Raw genomic sequence first — 18,007 nt, 5'->3', positions numbered from 1 at the left:
TTTATCATGTGTTTACTAGGGCTTGGAGTCTCACTATCTTGTCTTGTGGTACGGAGAGCTTCTGGGTCTTTGTATTGAACTGCATTCCCAGGAAGATCATGTATTGACTGGGAATCAGGGATGATTTTTCCAGATTGATGCGCCATCAGAGTTCCTGAAGCTTGGACATGGAAAACTGTAGGCAGCGTTGGGCTGCTGGCTGGGGATGGTGCCTTGATTAACAGGTCGTTGAGATAATGGGTAATGGATATTCCCTCGTTTCTGATCACAGCTGTGGCTGCTGCCACGATCTTCGTGAAGACTCGGGGAACTGAGGTGAGACTGAAGGGAAGAGCTGTGAATTGGTAGTGTAGGTTTTGGATGGCAAAGCGCAAGTATTTCTGATGGGGAAGGAAAATTGGGACGTGCAGGTAGGCGTCTTTGATATCGAGGGATGTCATGTATTGGCCCTCGCTCATGGCTGCAATGATGGATCTGAGAGACTCCATCTGGAACCTTCAAGGCCGTATGCACTTGTTGGGGCCTTTTAGGTCTACTATGGGAAGTACAGACCCACCTTTTTGGGGACGACAAAGAGGTTTGAGTAGTAACCTTTGAATCTTTACCCTGGTTGAACTGGTGCGATCACTTCTGTTTGAAATCACCAGCTGAAATGCCCTTTGTTTGGCGTGTTCCCAGGGGAGTCTGGACATTAAAGAACCGATGAGGGGGCAATGATGAAAATTCTAGATGGTAGCTTTGCGACACTACCTCGTGTATCCAGGAGTAATGTAATGGAGAGCCTGGTATCCGCAAAGTGTTGAAGCCCTCCTCCTTGGGGTACCCGGTGAGACGGGGAATACACAAGATCATGTGGAGGATGATTTATTTGCAGGTCTGGAGGAGGGCTTACTGCTCTGCCAGGTGGATCTGGACTTGCCCCCAAACCGTCCTGACTGGTTGCTCTTGTTTTGGGAGGGACGAAAAAAACTTTCCTCTGTGAAAGGATGGACGGGCCTTTGGCTGTGGAAGTAGCGTGCTTTTGCCCCCTGTAGCTTGGCTGATGATCTTGTCAAGGTCGGGGCGGAATAGGAGCTTTCCCTTGAATGAAAGGGAGGTGAGAGACTTCTTAGATGAAAGATCTGCCGTCCACAACTTCATCCAGAGGCATCTGCGTGCCGCAACAGACAGGGCTGAGGTTCTACCAATGACCTGTGCTGCATCGAGGGAAGCTTCACAGATGTAGTCGTTTGCCTCTTATTTGGGATGCCCATTGAGCGAGCTCGTGGTGTAAGGCTCCCGGGGAGATCACTTGAAGTAGAGAACCAGACCATGTCTGAATAGCCCTGCTGACCCAGGCTGTGGAGAGTACTGGTCAGAGGGATGTACCCGAGGCTGAGAACTGAGCGAAGTAGGCCCTCTAGCTTTTTGTCGATGTGATCTTTGAAAGAGGAGGCATCAGGGACAGGTAGAGCTGTATTTTTAGATAGGCACGAGACTGGGGTGTCCACCGACGGTGGAGAGGACCACTTGTCAGTTGGATCTGATGAAAAAGGATATAGTTTTAGGAATCTGTGGTTTGGCTGAAAACGCCTCTCAGGCTTGTCCCACTCTTGTTGAATAATCTGCTCAAGTTGGTTATGAGCTGGAAAGGTGGGCAAGGATCTGCTGTTTCTTTTAAAGAGAGCTTTAGCAGTCTTGTGGTTCTCTTTAGTTTCCTGGAGGTTGAGCGTCTCAACGACTGAAGTTATCAGAGTCAACTGCTTCGGATGAGAATTTAGGAGGCTCGTCCTCTGGTTGATCCAAGTTGTGGAACAACTGCCCTCAGAGAGAGAATTTTCCCCTTCTGGTGGGGGTGAAGAGAGATTTGGGGAATTACTTCTGCTCTCGTCGTCAGAAGGAGAGCGCTTTGAGACCCTTTGTCTAGGGTTGTCCAGTCGGGAGAGGAGCTTGTCCAAGGAGAGGGCTAGTTTCGGAAACCCCGTGGCTTGGTGTGTTGCCCAATCTGGGATGGCTTGGAGCCCTGAGGCTTCTCAATGGTTGGTAAGGGCATCACCTTGTGGGGCCTGGGGGGATCAGAGCTTGGGGGATCAGAAACCTGTGCGACTGGTTTACATCTGTAACATATAGGTTCCTTGTGGCCCCCTGGCAACCTTTTGTAGAATTTTGCGCATGCTAAATATTAAACAGAGGATGTAGATCCCCTGGAGAATAAGACCTCACTGGCTCCCTCAGACATGTTCGGTGAACTAGAATGGCCCAAAAGCCATTGGTAAGGTAATGGATATGGTGCCCCTACAGGGGGAGAACCAGGGAGGAATGAGCCAGAGGAGTCAGCGCCAGAGAAGGCGCCCTAGGATAGTGCCGTGTAGGTGCCTGTGTCCCCCATGCAGCAGCGACAACCTCTGTGTAAGGATGCAAAGTGAAGTAAGGAAAAACACACTACTCAGTGTAAGTGACAGACTCTCCGGTTTCTTCCTAGTATTAAGTTGTTGTAGAGAATGGAGAGAGTCCTAACCACCTTAGGACACAACAAAAACTGAATTCGGCTCCGCCTACTGCTGGAGGTATAGCCAGCGGAGGAGGAGTCACATTTTTATTCTGTTGTGTCCTGCCTCCTAGTGGCATTAGCTATACCCCACTGTCTCCTGTGTCCCCAAGCCGACATGGAGAAATGTATATTTTCTCTCTCTAGATCAGAAGTGCATTATATAGAAGTGATTTACAGTCCAGGACAAAATAAGTGGCATTGCAAGTGAAAAAAATATACCTCCACAGTGGTACAAAAGAGAAAACAATGCAAAATAATGTAATTAAGAACTCACCTGACTTAAGCTAGATGCCTGAACATCAGTAAACTTTGGAGCCAACAGGCCAGCTGCAAGACACCTGTTATAGCCATCAGGGATTGCTTCATTTAAGGAAGAGCCAGACTTCTTTAAAAAGTGCAATGTCTACAAAGCAATATAGAAAAAAACACTACCAGGTGTTACTAAGAGGAATAGAGATCGCTATTAAAACTACTTATTTCAAAGACTAGAACACAACACAAGCCTGGAGTTACATCACATCATATATCTGCTGAAGAACATTAAATAGGGGCTGCTTCTAAAGCACGACTACCATCTATAAAAATAAGGTGTTGTGTAGTCATAGGGAGAAGTCATTCCAAATGAATAATACAAAAAGGCTCAGACATAGGAGATAACAGATACTCTAGAACAATTAGGAGATAACAGATACTCTGTAGAACAATTGTTTAAGTTCTTAAACAGGAAGACAACCATTTGTAAATGCTGGATGAACATAAACAAAAAATAATTTAAATAGTTTCACATTACTGGCCCTTTAAAATACATTAAAGGGCCACAGGAAGTGGTCACAGCACTGACTGACAGGCCGAACTCTGCAAGGACCCCTCCCACCCTTTGTCCTGTGTGTTCACAGCCTGCACATAACTTTATCTGTCTTATGCTGCTGCCTGATCATTCACTTATACCAATATACCTTAAATGTTCAACATAAAGCAATAGATGTGAAGTTCAATACAAACTGTAAAAAATGTAATAGTATAATTTTTTTATATTTAGTATGCTTATGTGTTTTAAAGCAAATAGGCATTATTCAGAAATGTACATGCCCAGCTGGACATAATCTATAGTCCATAATGCATTGTTATACACTGTGCAACTCTCTGCCTCTATTACATTATAAGTTATTTACAGTAATTACGGTTATGATATTTCAGAACAGCAGCTGTAGGTTTATTTTCCTGCATTTTGATATATGATCAGGTGCAGGTAATTGCAACATAATAAATGCAGCAGTTCTGGAACCATCACGTTCAGGGAGTTGCAAGGGAAAAATGCAGCAGTTCTGGAACAATTTATGATCAGGTGCATGGAGTTTGCTAGGTAAAAATGCAGATTTTATGGGGCAATTTGTTTAGGTGCAGAGAGTTGCATGGGAATAAATGCAGCTGTTCTGGGACAATTTATGATCAGATGAAGGGAGTTGCAAGTGAATAAATGAAGCGGATATTCTGGAATTGTTTAGCATATAATAACAGATGCGGGAAGTTACAAAGGAAAACCCAAAAGATGTTGATTGCTTTTTGCATACAACATAATGCAAGCCTGATACTGGAAACATCTCAACAGGAAGTTGCAAAGGGGAGTGTTGAGAACAGTTTAAGCTAATAGACGTTTTTGACCCAAAATGTATTCAAATAAAAACTATTTCTTCTATTTTACATGGTTTGATGCATTGTAAAAATGTATGTATGCTATATGTCCCCTTTAGAGGAGAAGGAAAGTCTGTATGCACTTGGGGGTGCCAAATGTTAGGCACCCCCAAGTGATTGTATCGACTTACCTGAAACCCCCGGGCCGGTGCTCCTATCGGCAGAAAACTGCACCGGCCAGGGTTTTTTCTAGCGAGCACCACGGAGAGATCTTCTACCGGCTTCTTCTTTCTTCAAATTTCCCTGGGCAAACGCATGCGCAGTAGAACGAAATAGCCGACTTTTTGGTTAAAGTTCGGCTTCTTCCTACTGCGCATGCGCAACTGCGCGAAGAAAGAGGACTGTGCAGTTTTCTGCTGATAGGGGCACCGGCCCGGGTTACAGGTAAGTCAATACAATCACTTGGGAGTGCCTAACATTTGGCACCCCCAAGTGCAAACAGAGTTTCCTTCTCCTTTAAATACCCACATTATGGTATTAATCAGCATGTCAGAGAAAAGCTCTGCTCTTAGAAGCCATGATGTTTTAATGGTTCTTTTCAACTTATAATGGTTTACACTATAACCATAATAGTGACAATCTGTTACAGATCGTATCGAGCAGCTGTAACAGCCCCTTTATTTCAAAAATAGTAAAAAGCTGTGGAATAGAGTTGTCTCACTACATAGAAAAGTTAAACAACATAGCTTTAAAAGCACACTCTCCTGAGATTTCATTCAATATATGGCGTCCAAAAAAAATGGAGGTGCCCACCCACACCACACACACACCCCCACCCATCCACACCCACCCCACCCGTTTCTCTGTAGTACATATGGGGACACAGGGACACTGGGTTAAGCTCCACCCTCTAGGAGGCAGGACACTTGGAATTAAAATAAGGGGCGTGCCAGAGGGTCTGGCTTATCCCCACACCAACCAACCTATTCAGTTTGTACCAAAGCGACTGCTGAACAGTTAGAATAATCATAAAATTAGTAGAACAAAACTTGCAGAACAGGTAATTCAGAGAGGTAAACCCTCGTGGACCAACGTGGTCAACATCTTGAAGAGAAAGGATTTACCGGTGAGTATCAAAAAAGCATTTTTTCTCTGTCGTCTAAGGGGGACACAGGGACACTGGGGACTTAAAGCAGTCCCAACAACAACGGGTGGGCACAGATATTTTAACACATTATTGCACTACTGAGAGCAACACCTTGCGGCCAAAAGAGGCCTCTGAGTAGAACGTGTCCAAGTTATAGAAATTGGTAAAAGTATGAACAGACGACCAGGTGGCCGTTCTGCAGATCTGCTCCAAAGAGGCAGAGTTGTGCCATGCCCATGAAGGTCCCATGGATCTTGTGGAATCTGCCCGAACAACTTCTGGTGGCGATTTTCCTTTAGAAATGTAAACTCGCCAGATGGTCTCCTTGATCCATCGTGCAATCGAAGTCTTGGATGCTACCATGCCTCTCCGGGTTCCGGAAGGAAGTATGAACAGCCTTTGTGATCTTCGGAAGGGCTTGGTTCTGTCTTGATACCAGCGCAGCACTCTGACCACATCTAGACTGTGGATCCGTTTTTCTTTAGCATTCTTGAGCTCCGGGCACAAGGATGGTCCACGATTTCTTGATTTATATAGAATGCAGACACCACTTTAGGCAGAAAGGATGGTACTGTGCGTAATACCGCCTTGTCCTTGCGGAAGATTAGGAAAGCTGGGTCACACGACACAGCACTGAGCTCGGAAACCCTTCCACCACCTTCCAGGTGAGCCATTTGTCTGATACCGTGCCAAGAAGTACAAATGGAGGATCCATAAGCGAGTCCAGTACTATGTTGAGATCCCATCCTGGGATCAGAGGCCGAAAGGGTGGCACGACGTGTGCTACTCCCTGAAGAAAAGTCCGGAGAGAATTGTCAAGCGCCAATCGGGATTGGAAAAGCACGGATACTGCTGACACCTGTACTTTCAGAAAACTCGGCTTTAGTCCCAACTGAAGAAAGGACACAATTCTTGGGACGTTGTACTCAATGAAGGGAACGTTTGCATCCTTACACCAGTTCCAGTAGGTACGCCAAACCCTGTGGTATGATCTGGATGACGTAAGCTTGCGTGATTTCAGCATTGTGACAATGACTGTCTATATCCTGCCTTTTCCAGATGTCTGCTTCAACAGCCATCCCGTCAAGAGGAGGCCCAGATTGTGATGGGCTATGGGTCCCTGTGTGAGAAGGTCGGCCCTGGACAGCAGACAAATTGGCTGTGCTATGGATAACTTGTAGATCTGAGAACCATGTTCTCCTAGACCAACATGGAGCTATTATGATCACCGTGGCTTGCGATAGTTTGATCTTCTTCAGAACCCGAGGCAACATAGGCAGCGGAGGAAAGACATATGCTAGGCTGAAGTTCCAATTCTGGGTTATGGCATCCACTTCCACTGCCATCTGATCCCGTGAACGGGCAAAAAATCTTGTCACCTTACGGTTGGTTCTGGACGCCATGAGATCGATCTGAGGTAGTCCCCAACGTCTCGTCAGCTCTGCAAATACCTCCGGGTGAAGTTCCCATTCTCCGGGGTCTATTTGATTTTGAGTGAGAAAATCGGCCATTGTATATTCTGCTCCTGGTATATGAATGGCTGAAAGTCTGAGTTGAGCTCTGCCCAGGCTAGGATCTGTTGGGCTTCTGCTAGTGCCTCTTTGCTGCGGGTGCCTCCTTGTCTGTTTATGTAGGCTACCATGGTAGCGTTGTCGCTCTGAACTCGAACTGGTATTGTTTGAAGTTGGTGGGACCAGTGAGTGAGCGCCAATCTTACAGCTTTCTACAGAATTCTAGGATGTTTATTGGAAGCTGGGTCTCGGGGAAGGACCAAGGTCCCTGCAACGATAGATTGTTCCATGTAGCCCCCCAGCCTTGGAGGCTGGCATCTATCGTTATAACTGTCCATTCTGGGGTCGCCCAGGTTGTTGCATCCACCAGCAAAGGGAATCCTTTGTCAGCTGGGAGAGCGTGAATCTTTGTGACAGTGACCCAACCGCATAGAATGTTGGCCTGAAGTGGACGCAGGTGTATGTGGGCAAACGGCACTGCTTCTATCGATGAAAACATCAATCCTAGCACTCTCATGGCTAGATGAATTGTCGGCCTCTGGGAACTGAACAACAAGCTGACCTGATTTCTCAGTTTCATCTGCTGTGCCCAAAAACATCATCTGGGTGCTGGGCAGTAGACTGGACTTGTCCAAATTGATCGTCCAGCCAAAATTCTGGAGCAATGTTATCACTTTGTAGAGTTCCTCTGAGCCTTTGTCTCGTCATGGCCTTCAGCAAAAGGTTGTGCAAGTATGGGGTCACAGATACTCCCTGAATATGTCAGGCCGCTGCCGTTACCGACATAAGTTTGATGAAAACTCTGGGGGCTGATGAAAGCGAGAAGGGAAGAGCCACGAATTGGTAATGATGGTTGGTGAATCTCCAAAAACAGTGATGAGCGGGCCAAAATGGTACATGAAGATATGCATCTTTGATGTCCAGGGACATGGGCTGTCCGTGTTCCATTCCCCAAATTACTGACCGCAGTGTCTCCATTTTGAACCACACTGATCTCAAGTGCTTGTTGAGGTACTTTAAGTCTAGGACTGGCCTGAAGGACCCATCTCTCTTGGTACCAGAAATAGATTGGAATAGAAACCGGAGAGTCTCTCTTGACGGGGGAACTGGGACAATCACTCAGTCTTGTTCCATCTTGGAAATGCAGTCTAGAAATGCTTGAGCTTTCTCGGGACTGTTGGGAACTCTGGACATAAGGAATTTTCTGGGGGGATGGGAAGAAAAATCCAAGTGGTGGCCCTCAGACGTTTTTGACGACGATTTTCGGCAACTCTGGAGGGCGTGCCCCGTCAATCTGAGGTGGATCGTTTGTTGTGAAACTTGTTGGTCTTCCAAGCTGGGCGCCCCATGTCCCCTGATTTCGCTTGAAAGTGAGAACAGCGTCAGATGGGGTGTGGATAGTGGTATCCCCCTTAGCGGTATCTGGTCTTTGCTCTTAGCGCTAGACTTTTGACCCAGCCTGGCTAATGCTTTGCCCTTTGCCCAGGTTATCTGCTTGGTAAACTCTGCAGGGAAGCCAGCGACTGTGAAAGTTGGAGAGCCCAAAGTGGAGCTGGCGGTTCTGAAGAAGTGCCCGCTACATCCTCAGGTGTAATTTGTCTTGACTGACAAGACCTGTCTGGGTAGCTGTGGGATTACTACCTGGGATGGCTGCCGCTACATGACTCTTGGAGCATGGTCTACAGAGGGGCTCAGTCTGGCCCCCCTGGGATTTTAGCCTGGCATTTAGTGCACATGAAGTATGTGACTTGCGCCACCACTGTTGTTAGGGCTCTCCCCCCCGCCCTGGGGAATAGTCCACCCTGACTTACCTTATGCCATTTGTCTCTCTGGTACTGGCTGAATGGGTGGGTTGCTGCCTTACCAAGGGTTGCTAAGAAATTTTATTAGGTGATATCCAAAATATTGGTAGTCTAATGTAAAGGAGAGGTATCCTGCCTCCCCTGAGGTAGCTGAAGGGAACCCCCCAGGGACTCCGCTAGCTTAGAAGGGCCGAATGGCAGGAGCTGCTCGCGTCTGTGTCCTCCCTGCTGCTCAATGCTGCTGGGCACGCGATCCAAGATGGCACCTGGAACGCATGTGCAGCGCCAGAGGATATGGCGCCAGGAGAATCGGCTGTGGGTCCTAAAGGTGAAAGAAGAACCAAAACTAGAAGAGAGGAGGCCTGGGACACCGGAATAATCTTGAGAGGGGAGAGGAGGCAGAGGGGCAAGGATAGCAACCAGGGTTCAGCTCTACCCCCCGAGTAGGGGGCACGTGAGTGGGGGTCACCAGCGCGAGTGTGAGAGGAGAGTTTGTATGGACCCCTCTTAATTCTAGCTTACCGGCCAAGGCATCTGCTGTCCGGAACCGGGAGCAGAAGACAGTGGGTGGTCGATATAGCCTTTTGGGCTAGAAATGACTCTGTAAGTCTTCCCACGAAGGAGGGTAACCCCCAATAGGATACAGGGACTCCTGTTCCTGGAGGACCCCCGTTTTCATTAATTCTTCTTTAGCTGAAGAGAAATCCAACCTCCTAGTAACCTGAATAGGTTGGTTGGTGTGGGGATATTTTAATTCCAAGTGTCCTGCCTCCTAAAGGATGGAGCTTAACCCAGTGTCTGTGTCCCCTTTAGACGACAGAGAAATGTTAATATTTACATTGAACAATGTTATATGTCTTGACATTTAACATTGTATTAGTATCCTATGGGTTTTTTTTTCTGGAATGTGGCACAGACACTCCTAAGTTAACAGGCAACCACCCACCAGTACATTTTAGGAGTACCCGGATGCGTCATCTATGAGATATTATACGTGCTGGGGGATCTGGTTTTAAGCCTTGATTGAGTACCAAAAACATTTTGTTCCCAAGCCATACAGGACTGAAATTGCTTTTAAAGCAGCAACATGAAAATCATTGCATTGACCAGAGCTACTAATCACTGGCTTTAATTGGATTTGTCATAAAACACAAGTAATTAGTATTACAAAGGCCCTAGAGAACAAGATACATTTTATATACACAACTTTCTTTTCCTCTTCTAATCTTCGGCATTCTCTTTATATTTAAGTGCAACTTAAATACAGATATAGGGCTGTAGGATTATATACTACCACTGTTTGATGCAACTTAAATACAGATATAGGGCTGTAGGATTATATACTACCACTGTTTGATGCACCTTGCCACTAAAGATTGAAAATAAAGTGTTTATAAAAGTACATTACCTCTTTCTGAAATCCAGTGCATGCAAAATGAATGAGCCCAGAGTTCAGCAAGCATGTGGCATCTTCACCATGACAAGAAATAAGAAAAAAAAATATCAGTAAAATCAAAAAGCAGGCTGGGAAACTTTATATAACAACTAAGTAATTTGGTCAATGGGCAGTAGAAATTATACAAGCATGCCAGAGTTAAATTAGAATATCTTGCTATAAGTAGCATGGGGAAAAAAAGCAAGTAATGAATGTTTTTGAAACCAGGTATGGGACCTGTTAGCCAGAATGCTATGGACCTCGGGTTTTCCAGATAACAAATCTTTCTGAATCTTTTCTGAAATTTCTTCATTCCTTAAAGGAAAACTATAACCCCAAAATAAATACTTAAGCAACAGATAGTTTACATCATATTAAGTGGCATATTAAAGAATCTTACCAAACTGGTCTATATATTTATACAACTCTAAACTGTAACAGGAAGAAATGTTGAAGCAAAAGACAGAACTCTGTCTGTTAATTGGCTCATGTGACCTATCAAGTATAGTTTGTTTGGCATGTTTGTGTGCAGTGAATCGTACGATCCCAGGGGGTGGTCCTTATTTTTTAAAATGGCAATTTTCCATTTATTATTACCCAATGGCAGATACTACTAAAAATGTATATTATTATGAAAATGGTTTATTTACACAAAGCAGGTTTTTACATATGAGATGTTTTATGCAATATCTTTTAAAGGGTTGAATTCTACTTTAACCCTTTCACGTCCAGCCAATTTGGCCAAGTTGGTACTTTTATTGCCAGACCATTTTTGAACATTTTGTGCGCTTTTACTTTAGGGGCCTTTCCTGGGGGGGTCTTTTAGTTTACCCAGGAAAACAAGATAGTTTTTTTCAGGACAACCTAAGCATTCAAAATATGCTAGAATTTTGTTGTAATTCCACTCCTGTAAAAAAATATGGGTTTCTAAGTGTATAAAAAAATAAATAAATAAATAAAAAAAACGTTTTTGCATGATACATACGCAAATATCAGAAACGTAATTTATTTTATGAAGATTCTAACGAGTTCAAAATGGGTAAATATATATTTTTACTCAAAACTACCAAGTTGCAATTCTTTACTAAAATTAGCAGTTTTTATAAAAATGTGTTACATTTTTGAAAAATAACCTCAAAGTGTCCAGTCTACAGCACAGTATCTCCAACATATCAATACATACCAAGATAAAACCCCCTAAACATGAAAGCCCAGGGTCCGCTGAACCGTTTGATACCCAATATGCATAGGTACACCTAAGTAGGTGGAATATAGAGGCCCCAGAACTAAGAAACCCCATACGAGTTATCAGTTCTGTAATTCCAGATACTGCTAAATCAGCACATATACAGCATTTTTCAAGGTGCAAAAATGTATGTTCACCCCAGAAAACCATATATTTTTGGAAAGCACACATTCTGACAAATCCAAAATAGGTAATTATGTCTTTGTATGCCAAACTACCATACTACAAAGCAACGCTAAAGGCAGTGTTTTTTATGACATTTCTGAAAATTGTCTACAAATATTGCAATTGGCCACATTATACCCAATTTCATACATACAATTGTAAAACACCCTAAATATTGACGCCAAGGGCTTCTGAACAGTTTGATACCCAATATGCATAGATATACCAAAGCATCTGGCATGTGCAGACCCCCCAAAAAAACAAGTGGATTTGCATTTTCTCCGCTGTCTTTTCGCCTTCTGTGAAAATAGACTAGTGACTGTGTATTGTGCCACAAGACCCCCTAACAGCACAAATACCCCCCAAAACCATATATTTTTGTAAAGTACACATTCTGACAAATCCAAAATAGGTAATTATGTCGTTCTACGCCAAACTACCATACTGCAAAGCAACTCTAAAGGCAGAGGTTTAATGACATTTCTAAAAATAAAAACACCCTAAATATTAACGCCAAGGGTCTACTGAACAGTTTGATTCCCAATAAGCATAGATATATCAAAGCATCTGGCATGTGTGGATTTATTAAAAGAAATTAGTACATTTGAATCTTCTCCGCTGTTTTTTCACCTTCCGTGAAAATAGACCAGTGACTGTGTATTGTGCCATGGGGGGTCCTAACATAGCAATCGCCTCTACTGCATAGAGGAGCCCTTTCCAGCCAAGAACGTAGGTACTACGTGCTTGGCAGTTAGGGCTTTTCCTGCAAGAACGTAGTACCTACGTTATTGGCAGGGAAAGAGTTAATTCAGAGCTTTCTGGAAAACAGATCCCATACCAGTACTAGTAATGATGTAGTGAATGTAAATAGCTCTGCATGTACTTTAAATGTGTACTGTCTGTAATGCTCAATTCTTAACCTTTGGATGAATTAAAAAAAAGTAAAATGTAACATTCATACCAAAATTGTAGGTGCTTGGATAGTAGAACTGCTCAGGAGGAGGATAAGAAGGAGGAATGCCTCTGCTTAAACTGCGTTCATGCACAAGAATGTCAAAAATGATGTCCTGTGTCGTTATATTAACTACAGCTTCCAGAGACCAAAATGCAAAATAAGAGCAGTTGCGAAGAAACTGACCAGACCTGGAGAAAGAAGAATAAGCAAAAATCACATTCCGGAGTAAATGAAAAATGTGAAATATCTCAGTCTTGAAAATACTGGATTATTTACCTCAAAGAATCTGGCATTTGTGCTTGATACCATCGATTAATATCAAAAACACCTAGATAAACTGAAGGTTTTCCTTGTCCATATGTATTCACCTGCCAGCTGAAGACAGACACGCTGGTATCAGGCGATGTGACTGAAATCAAAATACATTATGTTTATAAAAAAAAAAACATTTAAAAAAAACAAAAAGCACTAGAAAGATTATATACAGTATGAACACTACACCTTTTATTTCATTCACACTATTGCTTGAAGACTTGCCAAGCTTCAGCATGGTGCTACTATAAATCTACTACTTGTACCTCCCCTAACCACCATTAGTATTGGCTTCCAATTCTCTAGTCTAATGTTTCTAAAGAAATTAAAGGAGAAGGAAAGCTACAGAGGCATTTTATTGCCAATAGATTAGCTGCAATAGTGCAAGCTAGAATGCTATATTTATTCTGTAGAAGGTTTTACCATACCTGAGTAAAAAGCTCTAGAAACTCTCTGTTTAGAATAGGAGCTGCAGTATTAATGTGGTGTGACATCACTTCCTGCCTGAGTCTCTCCCTGCTCTGGGCTCAGATTACAATAGAGAAGGGAGGGGTGGGGGGAGAGGAGCAAACTGAGCATGCTCTTGCCCAGGGCAATGAGGTTTAAGATGAAGGCAGGAAGCCTGATACAGAAGCCCATGTGTACACAATAGAAGGAAAGAGATGCAGTATTTCTTTTGACAGGGGACTCAGAGCAACATTACTTGGGGGGTTTACTGGTATATTTAGATGGACCTTTCTGATAAGGCTTACTTAGTTTTAACCTTTCCTTCTCCTTTAAAAAGGTACAGGGCATTGATAAACAAGTTCAAAAGCAAAGGCTCTATTAACCATCAGCTGCCCTAGGCAACCCAGCGACTACTCCGCCACCCCCACCGCTTGCGCATGCGCCGAGGACGCGATGCGCACGCGCCGAGGAGGCACAAGTCCGCATGCGCCAAGGGAGTGCAAGTGCGCATGCGTCGGGGGTGCACAAGTGCGCAGGGGAGCAAAAAACTGCTACCACTGCTTCTGGAACTAGGGAATGGCGTCAGAAGAGGTTAAGTGCCTGGCGCCCCTCTACCTTTGCGGCCTAGGCACGTGCCTCTTCTGCCTACACCTAGTTCCAGCCCTGACCATCAGAAAAACAAAAACCTGAAAAATTGGAGCTCACCTCAAGGTCCTATTTAGAAACATAAGCAATCAATCTCACAATGGTGTTATGCTTGAATCCCAAATAGCAGTAGCTTTAATAATCTCCATATTAAAGTTTCATTGTTAAACCTAGGTGCCAGGCACCACTCTCAACATTACATTTTTGTGCACATTTGTGCCTTCAGATCTAGGTGGGATGATATCACAATTGATCACAGGGATATTTTTGACATAAAACATTTTTAGTAGAATTAGTTGAGTAATTCTGCCACCCAAGTATCAAAACAGGATGACCTAGACCGCTGCAATCTACAAGCAGTTTCAATCAATTGTGAATTGAAAGGCATGGGTAGAGCATTGTGTAGGAAACCAGCACTCAAAAAGTGCCACTCTGTTTCTGGAAGATGTGGACTGGCATGTTTGCAACCAATGATTGCCTGCATAGCAGTGAGCCGACAATGCTTAAAATTGGCAGGTACTGTCAACAGAGGAAGAGCAACAAAACACTCCAAACTGCTCCCTGTGCAAATAGCCAAAAATTTTCCTTGTGGTACAGCATACAGCCTCCATAGACATGAACAGAAAAAAAAATTACGGTAAGGACATTAGAAGTACAAATAACTAGTCCACTAAGAAACCCTCTGTAGAATGAGAAGTTTCCTATCACAAAGCATTAGGCTGCATCTGGAGGAAGGGATGGGTTTCATGTATATAGCCATCTTCTCAGCTGGATATCAAATTGTTTTGATGTTGTATTTGCAAAAACCAGGATAATATGACCTAACCTACAGATTCAGATTTTGCCCTGTTTAGTGCAAGACAAACAAATTTTCCCAATACTCAAAACAAGTGTGCAGCATTAGCACTATTCATTACACCAATGCTAATTAATAATATTTTTTTTCAATTGCTAAAAAAGGATAATTGATTTTTTAATGTATGGGCCTTAGAACATACCTTCATGGACTCCATCTTCTCTCTCTCCATGTACACGAAATTTTTCTATAGTTTGGCATCCTAGCAACTTCGTATTGTTACTCTGTCCTCTCAAAGACAAGGTGCTGCCCGAAAGGTCTAAGCTGTATCTCTCTTCACAATATTCTAAAAGCTTCAAAAGAAGGAAAATATAAATAAAATAGAAAGGAAATACAGAATACCAGGCTTTGAACAATTTCATGGCTATGACAACATTACATAGCCTTCTTTAAGTGAAGTTATAGCAAGGACTGCAGGTGTAGATAGAACAATGGCAACTCCAAATGTTATTGTATATAAAGGGATTTATTATTTAATTTTAAATCCATCTCTCTAGTCCTATGGGGGCACAGGAACCATGGGGTTAAATCCCCTCCCATCAGGAGGCAGGACACAAAAAAAAATTGATCCTCCCCTTTATATAGTTCCTTCTATGCCTCCATCTATTCAGTGATAATATCAAAGAACATCGCAAAGAACTAGCTCAACTACAAAACACTTTTAAAACACTTTGTAATTAACTGGCTGAGGTGAAGGTCTTCCTTGTTTCAGGGCGGGAAGTCCTTTGTCCCCCATAGGACTAGAGAGAAAGGGATTTAACGGTAAGTAATAAATCTCTTTTTCTCTTACGTCCTGAGGGACCCAGGAACCATGGGGACATACCAAAGCTAGGGCAGTCCCTGGTTAGGGAGGGAGGAAACAGGTATCCAAGCCCTGTAATGATTTAGGAAACAACAGATTGAAAGACTTTACGTCCGAAAGCGGCTTCAGCTGAAGCAAAGGTATCAAAACAGTAAAACTTTGTGAAGGCGTGGACTGAGGACCATGTTGCCGCCTTATTCCTGAAAGTCCATGAAGTGCTGAGCGCCCTGGTAGAATAAGCCTTAATGCCTACTGGGACAGGTTGTTGGATGGATAGGTAAACGCTGCGGATCGCTACCTTAATCTACCTTGCAATGGTAGCTTTGGAGGCCGGGAGTCCTTTCTGAATGCCGGATATTCGAAAATGAGCTGTGTGATCACATATGTGCGTAAAGGCACAGTTTGTGAAGTTTCGCCTCCTTTGGATTTTTGGGCGCACTGCGAAAGTAGGGAATGACTTTTCGTATAAATGAAAGGCGGTGACTACCTTGGAAAGGAAGGATAGTACTGTACGCAGTACTGCTTTTTCTTCATGAAAGTTCAGGTATGGAGGCAAGCAGGATAATGCCCCAAGCTCAAAGACCCTCCGAGCTGATGCAATGGCCATAAGAAAGACTACCTTCCAGGAAAGCCAAGGTAATTCGATTAATGAGATGGGCTCAAACGGGGGACCTAGCAGTGCTGTTCACACTGTATTGAGATCCCAGGTAGGCAGTGGAGCTCGGAATGGCAGTGCCACTTGTGCTACACCTTGCAAGAAAACTCGTACATCTTTGTGCAGGGCGAATTGCTTCTTGAGTGACACCGAAAGTGCTGAAATCTGGACCTTAAGAGACCCCAAACTCAGACCCTAACTTAACCCATTCTGAAGGAACTGAAGGAGAATCGGACATAGGGTAACCCCCGTTCTGAACACCAAGAGATGAAAATCTTCCAAATCACGATGCAGGTGATCCTTTCCCGTCTGATTCTCGAGAATTCGAGGAAGCATTGCGAGCGGTGGAAACACAGACTAAGGAAGCAACCCATTTCACAGTCATCAGTTCAACCCCTACCGATAGGGGATCCCTTGCCTTTGAAATGAATCTGGCTACCTTTCGGTTTTGGAGGGATGCCATTAGATCAAGATCTGGTATTCCCCATCTTTCTACAATGAAGTTGAACGCCTGATCGTGTAATTCCCACGATCAAGTTGATGGCAGCTTAGATAATCAGCCTTTCCGTTGCTTACCCCTGGTATGTGTATTGCTGATTTGGGAGATTCTGTTTTCTAGGGCAGTCTCAGGTTAGGGAGGGAGGAAACAGGTAACCAAGCCCTGTAATGATTTAGGAAACAACAGATTGAAGGATTTTACGTCCGAAAGCGGCTTCAGCTGAAACAAAGGTATCAAAACAGTAAAACTTTGTGAATGTGTGGGCTGAGGACCTTGTTGCCGCCTTGCACAGTTGCTCAGCGGAGGCCATATTCCTGAAAGTCCATGAAGTGCTGAGAGCCCTGGTAGAATGAGCCTTAATGCCTACTGGGACAGGTTGTTGGATGGAATCGCTACCTTAATCCACCTTGTAATGGTAGCTGTGATGGCGTCAGGCGTAACGTTTTGCTACTGATCGTACAGCCAAGCTGGTTTAGGGTCTTGATTGAGAGTTGTAAAGACCCCTCCGCCTGCTGGCTCGACTGAGCCTTAAAGGACCAGTAACATGAATTTTTTTTTCTTCAAAATTCGTTAGTATAGAACGAAAAATAAACAAAAAAGCAAATAAAACTTTAATTAACTAAATTGCAACGCCTTTATTAAGAGATAACTTATCAGAACTCTACTTCCGCTCCTCTTCTAAAACGGCGAAAGGGCAACCATCCATGCAGCGTTGTTCAATCTCTCCTCCCTGGCTATTCTAGTGACAGTTGGGGGAAGGCCGTCAGGGAGAGCATATTGAGGCTGGGAGATAAAGGAGGGAAGCGCTGGATAGTGGGGAAAGCTGTGAGAGAGAGAGGAGAGCGTCGAGTGAGGCTGGCCTGAGAGAGCGGAGAGACTGCAGCAGAGGTGGAAGCTGCCTGCAGTTCGATCTGCTCATCACGTGTGCTTGGGGCGGAGACCTGGCACTGATTTTTTTACGAGTATTTACTACAAGCTATCACTAGCTCAGATCCCGGCTGTCAGCCTGTCTATGCCTTGCGTCAGGGCACAATCTCTGCAACCCCTATATCAGATCTCCAGACGTGTGCATTACCCAACACAAGGGGTTAATTTTAGTTAGTCTACAGCCCACCCATTTCTCCCCTCCTGCCTTACTCATTGAAAAGCAGCTTTCTAATGCCGGAGGTAACATGGCCTATCAGCCATCCCCCAAGTGCAACTTCCGAGTCTGTGCCCCAGAACACCCAGGTCTCGCACAATGATGGGGCCGACCTGCTAAATAATAATTAAAGTTCCATTTCATTCCGTGTAGGCGAACTGGGCGCATTGATCAGCATTAGACAGCCGTATCCATCGCTTGTATGCCTGTGGTTCGGCTCTCCGAGT

At 44.1% G+C, this 18,007-nt stretch overlaps 1 protein-coding gene across 3 annotated transcripts in view; it reads right to left on the bottom strand.

Moving 5' to 3' along the window:
• ahctf1.L (AT-hook containing transcription factor 1 L homeolog) overlaps nucleotides 1-18,007 on the bottom strand; it is a 71,621-nt gene that overhangs the window by 35,727 nt on the left and 17,887 nt on the right. For all 3 annotated transcript variants that reach the window (XM_041562095.1, XM_041562094.1, NM_001087730.1), the window contains 5 exon segments: nucleotides 14,826-14,976; nucleotides 12,700-12,832; nucleotides 12,430-12,611; nucleotides 10,031-10,092; nucleotides 2,805-2,933 (listed from right to left, as the gene is read on the bottom strand). In XM_041562095.1, coding sequence (XP_041418029.1) covers nucleotides 2,805-2,933; nucleotides 10,031-10,092; nucleotides 12,430-12,611; nucleotides 12,700-12,832; nucleotides 14,826-14,976 — 657 coding nt within the window.

This window comes from Xenopus laevis, chromosome 5L, assembly GCF_017654675.1.
Source record: "Xenopus laevis strain J_2021 chromosome 5L, Xenopus_laevis_v10.1, whole genome shotgun sequence".
In the NCBI taxonomy this organism is placed as follows: domain Eukaryota; kingdom Metazoa; phylum Chordata; class Amphibia; order Anura; family Pipidae; genus Xenopus; species Xenopus laevis.
The sequence above is the reverse complement of the archived record's forward strand: the minus strand, read 5'-3'. Positions and strand labels throughout refer to the sequence as shown.